At 34.5% G+C, this 15,275-nt stretch overlaps 1 protein-coding gene across 1 annotated transcript in view; it reads left to right on the plus strand.

Moving 5' to 3' along the window:
* Window positions 1-15,275, plus strand: part of LOC122791474 (hemicentin-1-like) — an 810,132-nt gene that overhangs the window by 229,468 nt on the left and 565,389 nt on the right. The window contains exon 5 of the mRNA XM_044059217.1: window positions 527-880. Coding sequence (XP_043915152.1) covers window positions 527-880 — 354 coding nt within the window. The remainder of the gene's footprint in view (window positions 1-526; window positions 881-15,275) is intronic.

Consider the following 15,275-nt stretch of genomic DNA (forward strand, 5'->3'; position numbering starts at 1 on the left):
TTGAGCCTGCTTACAGTGGAACTGGCTGTTTCCACACCTAGATTTTGAAGCTTCTACTCCCTCATTCTTTCACATGTGGGGACACCCAATAAATGCTTTCATCCAGAAATAGCTCCATGGACAACTCCACATTTTTCTCCTCTTCCTCTGATAATGAGTTTGATTCAGAAAGCAATACAATACAATTCCACAAGTTCCTAATAGCTCAATTTTGGCCTTGGCAGATGTGTTTTCATACTGATACTTGCCCTCTGTCAAAAAATCTTTTTTTTTCTTTAATGTATTATATCTGGTGATCTGCAATGGAATGGCAAAATATAAACAAAGCATACGAAGAATAAAACTGGGAGGCAGGCATAATAAAGACAAATATTATGCAACAAAAGAACAGGAAAATTAAGCCACAATCTTCCCAACCAAGGATGGGGTTAGCAGGACAAAGTTCAGTAATATAAGAGAAAGAAGCTATAACACAAGTGTATTCTCAGTTGTGTTACTTTATTAATTGGGCCTTTTTTTCCTACAGGTAGCTTTGATGTCATCGGCCCAAGTGAACCAGTTTTTGCTTTCATTGGTGAAGACGTATTACTGCCTTGCTTATGCACTATTAATTACTTTAATACACAGATATTTGATGTGAAATGGATAAAAACTGAGCACAAGAATACAGAAGAAGTGTATACCTTCATCAGGGGAGAAAAGTTTGGTCGCAAAGGTCAGAACTATCGATCAAGAGCAACGCTGTACAATGAAGAATTTGAACATGGGAATGTGTCTCTTAAGTTGTCCAATTTCCAGGTAGCAAATGCTGGAAACTATAGTTGCTCTGTAAAATCTGAACATGGGATAAGGGATGCTGTCATTCAAGTAATTACTGCAGGTATGTTAAACTCTTATCATCTTTCTAAATCTCATTGATGTGAAATATGAACTTCATGCACTGCTTAGCAAACTCTTCCTTAACTTTGAAACATTCAGGAAGCTGGAACCATGTAGATGTTAATCTTTAGATCACTGTTGCACTAGCTTAAGCAGTGTGGGACATATCCTGCCAAGGACAGGTCATTTGGTCAGTATTGTAAGCTTTAGGATGCCTTCTACATACCCATTATATCTGAAGAGGCATGGGAGCATGCCAGTATAAAACTAGATGTACAGGTGGCAAAAGTCCTTTATTTGCCATTGAAGCTACCAGTAAGACTCTCTCTTTGCTGCATGGTGGCTCAGTGGCTGGCTTGTGAAAAGAAATTAGACAGATAGTTACTCTGTTTAGGGCTTTTCTTCCTTTTTTCTGTGAAAAGTATTGTTGTTTTTGGCTTATGACTGAGAGAAAGGGAAAGTATTTGTGTTGACATCAAATACCTTATAGAGACTCCCACCCAGCTGGTCCTTTCTGTTTTGATGAGGAATATGATAGTTGATAATACTACATTCGTTTATCTTTCAAACCTAAGGCTTTACCATCCCCAGCACACCGACTATACCACCCTCTATAAAATACCACCCCTATACAGCCACAAAACATCATTCTAAAGACAAAGACTAAATAAAACTTATAAACAAACCCCTAAAGCTCTGAATATCCTCTCTCTGTAACCTTATAACACATGGAGGCATTCGTCCCAACCCTGGCCCACCCACACCCAATAACCTCCACTCCCCTACCACAACCCCCACAGTCAAGCTACCCATGTATACTCCCACTAGTTCCCTCCTAGCATTTCACCTAAATATTAGAAGTATTAACAATAAGATTCCCAACCTTAATGTCCCTAGACATTATGGGTCTTACGGAAACCTGGCTAAAACCCAGCACTACTGACAATGAGATACTACCTCCTGGATACAATATTCACTGGTTAGACCATGCTACAAGGAAAGGAGGTGGGATAGCAGTCCTTTACAAAAATACTCTAACCATTAATAGAGACACCATTCAACCTCCCCAATTCAGTAGCGCGGAACTCCTCATAAACAAGCTACAGATTAACCAAAACAAGCACTTGGACATCATCTGTGCATACATTCTGCCAGGCAACAACCTAAATACCCTAGAAGATATCCTGTACTGGTTATCCACTACCTATCTCCAAGAAACCACAGTTCTTGGTGACTTTAACACCAACTGGCACCCCTGCTCCTCTGACTCCCTCTACACCCATATACACTTATCTGGGTTTAAATAGACCATAACCTCTCCCACTAGGATAAACAAACCAACCAACAGGGAAAGTATCCTAGACTGGATCCTAGTTAATAACCAACCCCAACAGTGCACAGCTGGTACTCTCCCTGATGACCTCAGTGACCATTGTCTAACCTATATCATAAAACATAAGGCAGGAAACCCTCACCAGCCCAAATATAAAACAGTTAGAAACAGGAAAAACTTTGATGCTGCTATATTCCAAATGAATTAAAAGCAGTTGACTGGTCAAAACTAAAAAAAATCTAACAGAGGAGGCCATAGATTACCTTAACACTAAATTCCTAAGTATCCTTGATTCCTATACTGCAGCACGTACAATAAAAACTAGATCAAATACAGCACCATGGCTCACAAAAGATACCAAAGCTAAAATCAAAACTAGAAACAGAGCCTGGGCCATCTGGAGAACAACTAAAGCCCCACTTGACCATCTAAAATACTGTCAACTCAGGAATGATACAAAAAAATCTATTTTACTGGATTAAAAAAACTTCTACCAAAATCTCCTACAAAAACACCAAAACAACCCTCAAAAATTCTGATCAGGCTTAAATCAACTACATCATCCAGGTTATTCCATCACCCCACCCCGACTCTACACCCATAGTTCCCCAGAGACCATTGCTAGCGCCTATAATAACTTTTTCACTGAAACAATCCAATCCCTAGCAAATCAACGAACCCCCTCCAACTTAAACCACGTGCCTAATCTCCCCAATAATCACCCCAAATTTAGCTTCCAGCCAATATCCACTAGTTTTATTAAAACACTTCTAAAAAAAAAACCTAAAACCTACCACCCTTGCTGCTGACCTCCTCCCTACAGAGTACCTACAAATAGCTGCAGATGCCACTGCATATCTGATATCTATCCTCATGAACAGAACCTTATCCGAAAATGCTATCCCCTCCCTCTGGAAAATATATCATATCATCCCACTTCATAAAGGTGGTAGCTCCTCAGACATATCCAACTGTAGACCCATTGCCATTCTTTCCCCTCTAGCTAAAATAAGGGAGAAATGTATACACAAGCAACTAATGCAATACCTTACACAGAATAACTTACTATCCAACTCCCAGCATGGTTTCAGGCCATACCACACCATCACCGCAGCCCTCCTTTCCTTTACTACTGCCATAAACAAAAACAGGAATGACAATAGGTTAACCTCCGCCCTCTTTCTTGACCTATCAAAAGCCTTTGACATGGTCAACCATGAACGTCCCATTCTTTCACTAATATCTATTTCCTTCAACAAGCCCGCTATCCAGTGGTTCCTGTCCTACCTGACTGGTAGACAACAGGCAGTACTATGGCAGGGCAAACTCTCCAGCCAGCTACCTCTCACACTTGGTGCCCCTTAAGGGTCCATACTGGGTCCACTACTCTTCTCTACTTTTATCAACAACCTTCACACTGCTATCCCTAAAGCTACCTGCATTCAATATGCAGATGATTCCACTCTGATCTGCTCAGCTAGCTCCCCATCCGAACTGCAAACCTTAACCCAAAATACATATAACACTGTCGAGAACTGGCTCACCAACCAATGCCTACTTCTGTACCCCAATAAAACTAAAGTTCTACTCTTCTCCCCCACTAGTAGATCTACCACACTTTCATTCTCTGTCACATCTTAGAATGGTTCCACTGTTTCCCCAGATTATCACACCAAACTGCTAGGGGTTATCATAGACAATAATCTCAAATTTGACCTACAGGTCAACCAAACCATACAGACCATCAATAAGAAGCTTGGATCACTGTATAGAAACAAGACATTTTTAACCCCACTGGCTAGGACTGCATTCGCCCGATCAGACCTACTCTTTTATATGCCTCACCTGTACTCTGAAACCTCAACAAATCTGAACTAGGTAAGCTGTCCCGTAGCTACAATCATATTGCCAGATTCGCCACTGGCTCCACCTATAGAACCCACCACTGCCAGAATGTTAAACAACTACAGTGGCTAGAACTGCCCAGCTTAATTCAATTCAATCAACTCTTAATAGCGCACAAAATTTTGTACTACCCTGAGGATACCCCCTCATTTAAAAATATTATTAAGCCATATAGCAACCTGAGATCCCTATGGTCAGTCGATAAACTACTGGTCCAAACCCACAAAGCTAATAACTTTGCTGCTGAATTCCTGTTTGCCAACTTCATTGGCAAAACCTGGAATTCATTGCCAAACTACATTACCCTACAATCCTCCAAAAGTCTCTTAAAAAAAAAACCTCAAACAGTATCTCAAAGTGAATTGGCCATGCCCATGTACCAACCCTGATTAAGCTGTAAAACTGAAAGCATATTCTGTAATTATCATAACTTGTAACTATGTCACCAAGCTCTGCTTCCAATCTGATGTCTCTTACTTTTAATTATGTCTGTCCATGAGAATTGTGAGTCACTACTAGGGAATACTACCATATATATAATCACTTTGTTTTTATAATTGTTTGCTAACTTCTGTGTAATCTATGTAAGTTTGTCTATGTGGAGCTTTTCTCCCCGGGCCTCCTATGAAAATGGACATGTATCCAGTTGGACTATCCCTGTCAACAAATGTAAAATAAAATAAAAATTAATAAAATAAACTTTAGGAGATATCTTAGTTCCCTTAAGCTTTGTATTCCCTAATTAACTGTCAGGCCAAGTGGCCTAATGGATAAGGCATTGGCTTCCTAAGCCAGGGACTGTGAGTTTGAGTCCCATCTGGGGTGATATAATCTTTTTCTGGGAGGATGGCATAATGGTTAAGGTGTTTAGCTTACAGACACAAGGTGTAGGGTTTGATTCTCACATGGGGTAATTGGCTAGGCTTGAAATTGGTTCACAAGGGCAGTTAGCCTAGTTCTAACCTATGAACCTATGAATCAAGAACCAACTGCTTAAAGCTCTATCAAGTCTGTTACTGGTACCTTAGATGCCCTTCCTTCTCATAATCAAGAATAGGAAAGCAGTTAGATAGGGTTCTTCAGTGCTGTCTTTGAGATCCTGACTTTCCTAGCTCTCAATGGATGACTCCACTATGGCCAGGTTGGAGCCCTTGGACTGTGGTGTTGCTTTTTGAAAGCCACTAAGGGTCGGGAGTCTCACACGTTATCAAGGTCTTGATGTACGTCCAGTGCAGAGAAGGGAGAACAATACTGGAAAAATTCTGATGGGGATGTAGATGTCCCATAGATATTTGTTACTGATGAGGTTCCTATAATCCCAGGAGAGGACATCTGCGCAGGTTTTCTTCACGACTCCTAGGAAAAAATGTTCAAAGTTGAAACACCTCTCCACTCTATATATCCCTATGTCCAAGAAAAGAAAATAAGAAGGGTTTTCTTTCTTTAAAGATGTATTCAAAGCATTGCAATCACTTCAGTCTGTTTTTTCAACCTAGACTCATTCAAAAATTAAGAGAACTTCTTCAACTTCAGATTCAGTTAGATTCTAATATGGAGGAGGATGGTTTAGACTATGCTTTCCAAATCTATTTTACTGAAAACTGGTAATCAAAATCTGAAGAATATACTTCTTCAGGTTCCCCTATGGTGCAATAAATCATCCTTCTCTGATACCGCTGGAAGGATGAATGACTCGCTTAAGTGGAAGCATAAGAAGATCTCTGAAATTCAATAAAGATACTGTGGCTAGTTGCAGGTGGAAACCCCCCCAAAACCTGTGGCTATACCACCAATTATTACACACATGTTAATGCAACCAGCAGTCGTCCTAGGAAACCAAATAATCTGTGCAAGGTTCCTAAGCCTAATATGTACATTTTCTGCAACCCCAGAGCTGATCCCTTGATAATTTATTTATACAAAAACACTAGTTGTAAACACCTATCTGCTTCTAATTCAGTTCCTTAAAATAAAGGAGGCAGAGCCTTTGACAAATTTATGAAAAAGGTTTACACCTCTTCAATCTTGACATTTAGAACTGTCAATTGTCAGGCTCATAAGTCCATATTTATTTCTGATTATCTTTTTTCTGACATGCAAAAGGCTACTGCTGATTCACCTAGTTAAGAATCTAAATCCTTTTTGCTTTCCTTGCTTTTGTTAATTACTCAAGTTACCAAATGTTCCATGAGATGATCATATGATGCTGCTGATACAGTGTTTAGGACTGCAGCAACTGGAATAGCTCATGCATAGATTGGCATGGTCATGCACTCAAAATTTACTTGTAGCTTTCAAATCTGAAATTCTTAAAGCCCCTCTGTATAAGGGGGTTATGGTTGGCACTTCATTTGTAGATATTCTATAGAGGATTGATGAAAGGGGGAAACTGATTCAAGGTTCAGTCCTTCATACAAAACACAGCAGAAATGTCTCTTCCAGTTTAAGAATTTTAATAGAAACCCATTAATCCGAAGGGGGGCTACACCTTATCCCTTCTATCCCTCATTCCACTTCATCATTGAGATCCTTCAAGTCCTACAAAGCTACATCAGGCACAGATCCTGATCACTAGTTGAGTTTCTTGAAGTCACATATTCAGATGGGAGTCCTACCATCTCTTTCAGCTCCAAAGGTAGTCCTTTGCTGCCATTGTTAGCACCTTCCCTGGTGCTGGCTCCTTGGTGCTGACATGAACTCTAACTTTGAACTGAGAGTCTTGGATCTGATACATGCAATTCCAACAGCATTAGGGCTGATGCCATCTTGGTACTAAAGGTTTGATGACATGGCTTCAGTGCTGTCTTAGAAGTTGTCTTGTATGGCTCCTTTGGTGATATCAGAGATTTTGGCATTTGAGTAATTGGTTTTGATCACCTCCTCAAAGCTACCCACCATCTCATTTTGGGGGCTACTATCTTTGGCTCCCATCATTTCTCCTTGGGGGGATTGTATCCAGTTACTGAGGTAGCATCCTTGGATCTGGTGAAGGTTGGAATGGCTTTCCAGGTTATGGTAAAGATGGTCGCCTCTCCACTGAGAGCAGAGACACAGACTTCTTTAAGATTGTCTCCACCTCTGGACTCCCACTCCTTTTCACATCTTTCCTTTTTTTCAAAACAGGTTTATTGTTTTAACATACAAGAGAAATATCATAACAATTTTATACAAGTAATTAAAAATAGATATGATTATAACATTCAACAAAACAACTAAAGTATTTACAAAGACATCCACTACAATCAGATCAATTAATTAAACTAAAATACCATGCTATTGAAATTAGGATTTTTTTAACAAATTTTGTAAATTATCCCATACAATATAATAAGATGTTTTTCTAGTTGTTCTTGACCTAATTGTGTTTATTTCCATATGGCACACTATATTCATAACATTTTTAAATTCATTGAACGAAGGAGGTGTATCTGAAATCCAATTTCTGGTTATTATTTTCCTAGCCACTGCTAGAATACACCATAACAAGGGAAGCTTAACCTTTTTAACACTTTGAGGTACATGTGTGTTGAATAATATAAGAGATTTAGAAATAATGAAATTATCTGTAAAAGAGCCTGCAAAAATTCATTAATTGACTTCCAGTATTCTTTCAATTTTATACAGTCATAAAACATATGAGCCCAGTCAGCATTAATTTCTACATTACATCTCTTACATAGATTATCTTTATTATTTATTTTATTCATCATCAAAGGTGTATAAAAAGATCTATGTAAAAATTTCCATGTATAAAGTCTCCAGACAATGGAAGACGTAGTTCTATAGGCAGATTCCAATATATATTGTTTATCTTGTTGATTTGGTGGGTCCCCATTAATAGAAGTGAAATCATTCCAGTATGTATCTACACTGTAAAAAGTTTCTTGTCTGATAATTTTATGTATGTATGAAAGTTTACCTTTATCAGAAACTTTATGTTGTAAATTTAATATCAAGTAATCAATCAGTGTTGGAATATATTCTTTAACTGTTATAGACATTAGATCTATTTTATTAATGAGATGTTGTCTAAAGGTCTGAACCTCTAACCAGCAAGTTTCTCTTAGATCAAATTCTTGTTTTAAGAAATCTAGATTTTTAACTTTATTATCAGATATCAACTGATACCAGTACTTTAGATCATTATCTATAGCTAAATGAGTTCCTTCAGAAGTAGATGACAAAAGCATACCCTGAGTATACATTATAGAGAATATAATAAAATTCCATTCCCTATACTTAGGGTGCATGAATATAAAGTTACGATAGCTAATAATAATATTTAATGGGTAACAAACCATATGTTTAGGTGTAATAGGTGAAGTACAAAATTCCTTTAGTAACCATAACATGGAGTTATTTACAATCATATTTTTATGTGTTAAGGAGATTTTCATGAAATGCATACTAATTAGCTCCCAATAATCTTTCCATTTTGCGACATATGACTGATCTATTAATAAAGTAATAACTTTTACAATAGAAGAGATAGTATATAAATTAAAGTCTGTAAAAGAAATACCCCCTTGAGACCAGCTATTAGTATGTTTCTTTAATGCAATCCTAGGTCTATTAGGTGCCCATAGGAAATTTAACATTAGTGTATTCAGTTTCTTGATAATTATTTTTGTAGGTGGAAGTATTATTGATTGTATTAAGTATAAAATCTTGGGGAATATTATCATTTTAATAATTGTAAGTCTCTCCTCCATAGTAAAAAACATATTATTCCAGGTATGAAAAATATTTTGTATATTAAGAAAACAGGTATTATAATTATTATATATAATAGATTTAATATCTTTAGATAGTATTATACCTAAATAAGTTATCTGACCTGAATTGGGTACATATTTTGTAAAATCACTAATGAGAATATTTTTTCGTGTATATATAGGTAGTATTTTAGTTTTTTCTTCATTGAATATTAAACCAGAAATACTTTTAAAATTCATCATTTTATCAAATAGAGACTGCATAGAAGAATTAGATCCTGCTGATGTAATTAGAACATCATCTGCAAAAGTTGAATATTGGATGTTGTATTTTCATCTATTTCAAAACCCTCTATGTCAGTACTGTTTCTGATCAAATTAGCCCAAGGCTCCATTACTAAAGTGAATAATAGTGGAGAAAGTGGACATCCTTGTTTTGTACCTTTAAAATGGGTATTTTTGTGAAACATATGTTCCTACCTTAATATAAGCCAATGTTCCTTTGTATAAATGCTCAATTAGATTTACAAATGCATCTGAGAAGTTTGTGCACTTCAGTAAGGTAAACAGATAGTCCCAACTTACTGAATCAAATGCTGAACTTATATCAAGACTAATAAGTGTTAAATCTTTCTTTTTCCTATTTGCAAAATCAATTAATGTTAAAGTTCTTCTTATATTATCAAAAGTATTTCTATTTACAATGAAGCCTGTCTGATCTATATCTATAATGCCGGGGATGATTGTCTTCAATCTATCAGCAAAAATACTCATAAACATTTTATAATCAACATTAAGTAATGAGATGGGCCGATATGAAGTACATCTAGTTGGATCTTTATTAGGTTTTAAAATTGGCGAAATAAATGTATATTGCCAAGATGGGGGGGTTATTAACTCAGTTTGGGCCAAAATAAAAACCTTATGTATTAATGAATATGTACTTTTAGAAAGGATTTTATATATCTCTGGTATAATACCATCATTATCTGGTGCTTTGTTTGATTTAAGCTTATTTATTTGTGTAATAACCTCTGTATATGAAATACTTTTGTCCAATAGTTTAATCTGTTGTTTATTAAGCTTTTTATTCATGTTTGTGGTTATAAACTCCTTTATTTTAACTTTAGGTTCCATGTTAATGTTATTATGGTTAATTTTGTGAAAGTGATTTCTAAATTCATCTAGTATTTCTGGTATACTAGAAACATTCTTCTTTTCCTTAGAGAAAATATTTCTTTGATATGGTTTTGTTTATTCAACCTTTTGTTTTATTTTTAAGTCTATGTAAGTATTTGGGGCTTATTGAATAAGACAAAACTTGTATTTCTCTAAAGTTATTTTAACTTTATGAGTTAAAATTTCTTTGTATTTCTCATTTAGTTTGTTTATTTCTTCAATAACTTTCTTGTCCATAATATTTTCTTTATTATTATGTTTATAAGAGTCTAATTTACTTTGAATATCTAACAATTCCTTATCCCAAGATTTCCTTTTATTATTATACCATCTGATACTTTGTCCATATAGATATGATTTTAAGGCATCCCAAACATAGACAATGGAGACTTGAGGAGTATTATTTATGTCTAAAAATGTTTTACTTCTGAAAGTATATATTCTTTATAGTCTTTTAGTTGAGTTAAGTATGCTGGTATCCTTTTGATCTGAACATTATGAGTATTTTTATCATGAATTCAAAACAATTGAATTATGATCAGATATAGGACATGAAATGATTTTGGAATTAATTAAATCTGTTACCATCTGGTTAGAAATAAAGACCCTATCTATTTTTGAATAAGTTTTGTATCTGTTAGAAAAAAGGTGTATGGTAATGATTTTGAATCTATCTGATTATTAATATCATTCAAATGATAAGAATTAGCAAATCATTTAAATGTTTTGCATTAGATGTAATTCTTCTTTTTCCTATAGTGGTAGTATCACTTTCATGTAGTATACAATTAAAGTCACCAGCTAAAATAATATCTCCTATAGAGAATGATATGATCTTATCAAGATGATGTTTCACTGTATTAATACCAATTCCAGGTATCCAATATACATTAATTAAAGTGTAAGTCTTCCCATTAATTTGTATTGTAACCATACAAAACATTCCTTTGCATCCTGATAAGACTTAATGGTTTTAGGAATGGGCATACTTTTATTCCATAAAATAGCCACTCCTCTTTTTCTGAGTGTGCTCTGAACTAACCAATACTGTATATTTGTTTGTGGCTAGTTTATCAATATCTTTTTTCAAGAGATGGGTTTCTTGCAGGAAGACTAAGTTGGCCTTATGTAAATTAATGTATCTTATTAGGCTTGCCCTTTTACACAGATTATTCAATCCATTAATGTTTAAAGAAATTCCTTTTAAAGATGTCATTTGGCATTTTTAAAACTTAAGAATCTTATGATCAAAATAACAAATAACAACATAAGTAATGTTACATCTCCTCCTTTAGGTGTACCTTTAAATATAGCTGTATTTATTGAATCTCTTATGGGATTTTGTATAGGATTCAATTTTGTTTGTAGTGACAATGAGTGTACAAAATATATTGTGGATGTCAAAACTATATACATATAACAATGAACAAGTGAAAATAATGTAAGGATTAAACCTTGCATCCAGCCTGGAGTTAAAACTCCAACTTAGAGTAGTATTTACCACTCAAGTTAACCCCCTACCCTAAGTAGCAGTACCTCAGCTACCACCTTATCAATTTAATACTGGTTATATTTAACTTAAATTAACAGCTTTCAATTCAATTATCTAGCAAGACAAGACTACACATTTGATAAAACAGCATCATATAAACTAAAATAAACTTTTTTTTTTTTTTTTTTTTTAAAAACTATTCATACTACTATATACATCTATGTAATATAATACACTTGTATTCAAATAGCATTCAAATAATCTTGATATTAGGAACCAAAAGGAGAGAGAGAAATAAAAGATGTGAAAGAGGGAGAGAGAGTGAAAGAAAGAGAGAGAGGAAAAAAAAAAAAAAAGAAAGGCATATTTACATATTAATTTATTCAAAGTATGTAAAAATAAGTTCTAACATTCATTTAAATCAAAAACTTTGGCTAATATGGTTCAGACATTACATATATTAAGATGCATCTATTTTCTGTCATGTAAATGCAGTCAACAGCTTCCAAAAAAAAACCTTGAATTGCTTGTATATGAGCATTTTACTCATACTCATTATTGTCAATAGAATAAAATATTATATTTATAGAAATTGTTATAAATCATACTGCATAGTTATGCAAATTCTCAGAAACACTTGCATTATTATAAAAAAAAAAGCTATCTGTATTTTGTATGTCTATACTACTGCTTTAAAATATATCACATGACAATTTCTTCCAGAATAGAGTTATAAAGTTATTTATGCTTGTCAATCAGATGAATTAAATGAGTTATAGTAATGTATATGTTTGGAATATAAGTTTCTAACACAGATTAGTATGCTGCAGTCAAGTAGATTTTCAAAAACACTTGAATAAATGTTTCATTTTCTATGCCTTCTAAAATAAGACATTTACTTACTACAAGAAACTGCATCATTTAAAATCATTATAACTGACATATTTTATGAATTATAACATAGATATTTAAGTAATTATATAAAATAACTCACGTTTAGATGTTAAAGAGTTCATTTTCCTTCACATAGTCGCATTTGCATCAGTTCTACTTCCTGGTAGAGTGTTCTTCCTGAATCTGCAATGTGTCAGTGTGATATCTGGGTCAAAGGTCAAATTGACTGCTTTCAGCTTCTCTGTGAGAATTCTGAGAGATGAAGCTTTTGAAACAACTCGAGGACACTGTTCATGAGGTAGCCCACATCCCAGATTGTCTCCCTTAACATTTTGGTGGGAAACTTGTTAAAACTAGTGACAAACATTCATTTAGCAGTGTAAATGCATCTAAACATGACAAAACCTTCGCAATGTATTTTACAGGTTATTACAGCCTCTATGTAAGTGAAATTAAGCCCAAAGTTATTAATAAGTAATAAAACTCAATATTTTTGTCCCAACTCAATTTTTATGCAAATCTTATTATTTACTGTGTCTATATGATCAAAAGCATTTCTATATATTAATATGAAAAAAAATAAAGAGAAAGAATAAAGAAAAGGAAAAGAGAGTAGAAAATAAAAGAGTGTAAAGCAGAAATAAAAAAATGTAAGAGAAAGCTATAAGAAGTATATACAATGGAATATTACTTACTGTTTATATTAATAGAGTTAAAAATAAAACATATTATTTACTATTATTTAGTTCTAATTATTATTAGTTAAAGCACGACAGATTATTTACAAATAAGCATAAGCAGTATAATCAAGAAAGTATAATTAGGAATAGCATTTGAAGAACATATAAACTTTTTGCAAGGAATAAATATGCTATTATTCCATTTATCATATTTTCATTACTCTTCTCTCCCTGCCCTCCCCCACCCTTTACCCACTACATAATCTAAATAGAATGTCATTGTTTAAACAAAGAAAAAAAGAAAAGGAGAAAAAAAAAAGAAAAAAATGTATCAAATTACTGACCTTACTTCTCTTTTTCAGAAAGAGAAACAAATTGAATAATAGCCTGTTATTAGTTCCTCAGATATTTTGACTGGTTATGAAACAAAACATTTCTTTGCACACAGAGAATAACTTTGATTAAATCTTTTTCAGAATATTTGTGGCTTTCTGGAAATGCAGGAACTATATTTAAAAAGATTAATAATGAAGTAAAATGATGAGAGAAAAATAAGAAAAAAAAAAAAAACATAGAACAAATCATTTGTTTTTTAGTCTCTTCTTCTTCTCTGAAGTCTTCCACGAAGTTTCAGTTGCCAGTCTCTTTAATGAAGGACTATCCCATTCCATTTCTTCTATTTTATCCAAAATCTTATTTTTTTTGATAAACAGTAAAGCAGAGTCTAAGTCATCAAAAATTTTAGGAGCATCAGGAAGGAAGATTTTTAGCTTGGCAGGAAACAGAAGGTATGTTTTAAACTGTGCTTTTTTAAGCTCCCTTATTAGTGGCAGAAAAACTTTTCTTTTAGCTATTACCAAGGAAGAATAGTCATTGTCAAAACGCACAGTTGTCTCATTAATCTTAACAGGAGCTTTAGCCCAAGCAGATTTAAGAACCATCTCTTTATCAAAAGATGATAGAAATCTAACTATAATTGATCTAGGATAGTTTTTGTTAGAATTAGTATTAGCTATAGATCTATGTGCTCTTTCGATACCAAAAGAGAATGCTTCTGGTAAGTCTAAAGTTTTAGGGAGCCATGTTGTTAAAAAAGAAGTAATATTGTTACCTTCAATATTTTCTGGCAGTCCAAAAATCCTAATGTTATTGTGCCTAGATCTATTTTCCAGGTCATCCAGCTTTGTTTGTAAATGTGTATTTTGTTTCAGCAGAAACTCAATGTTGATTTCCTCTTCTTGGATTCTATTTTCCATGTCATTCACAGCTTCTTCTATGCCTGTCACCTGGATCTTCTGTTGTTGCAGGTCTATATGTAACAAGTCTATTTGTTTTGTAGTTTTTCTATGAAGGTATCAATTTTAGTATCCATTTTATCCATCTTAGCAGTAAGTTGCTGGATTATAGTTATCAGAGACTGAAGTTCTTTCTTGATGCTGGAGTCTTGAGAATTTGTCTTACTGGAACTCATTTCAGACTGATAAACTGACAGGAAAATTTCCAAAGTGATTTCTGACAGGAATATTGTTAAAATTTCCTTTCTTTTTTAGATATAGTTCAAGAACTATATAAAACAAACATATTTAGAAAGAAAATTACTTCAAAAATTAATTTTTTAAGTAATTAATTCCTATCGGTGTAATGAAATTGGTGGAGCTGAAGAAATCTGCTGCTATCCTGTGTTCATCCTTGGCCACACCCCCCTTTTCACATCTTTCCTGTCAGCACATCCTTGGGTCAGAGTTGGGCTACAGGTCTGAAAGCTACTGCACCACAGCAGGGAGAATCGTCTGAGTCAGGAGTCAGGACATACTTCTCTTGATGTGCAGAGAAAGGGGATATGCAAATGGAGATATATAGACTCCCTTTCGGAGTCTGTCATGTCAGGTAATGACTTGGATGACTGGCAGGATTCTCCCTAGTCCCTGTCCAAATACACCAACTTTGGTGACATCTTGGAGCTTATGTGTTAGAGGGGATCTTGGCCCACTGATCTCCACTCTCAAGGTGAGGAGGATCTCTATGAGGCCTATATCTTGACCTATCTACTTTTTGGGTGTTCCATCCTGAGTTAAGTTATTCATTCTGGTGGTATGGAGGCCATGCCAGGAACCAGGTACATGTGAAGCACTGCCACAAAAGCCATATCAAATTCTTAGGCCTCCCAAGGACAGGTAGCACTGGGTAAAGTCTCCTAT

Source organism: Protopterus annectens, chromosome 17.part0 (genome assembly GCF_019279795.1).
Source record: "Protopterus annectens isolate FY-2018-M chromosome 17.part0, PAN1.0, whole genome shotgun sequence".
Taxonomy (NCBI): Eukaryota; Metazoa; Chordata; order Ceratodontiformes; family Protopteridae; genus Protopterus; species Protopterus annectens.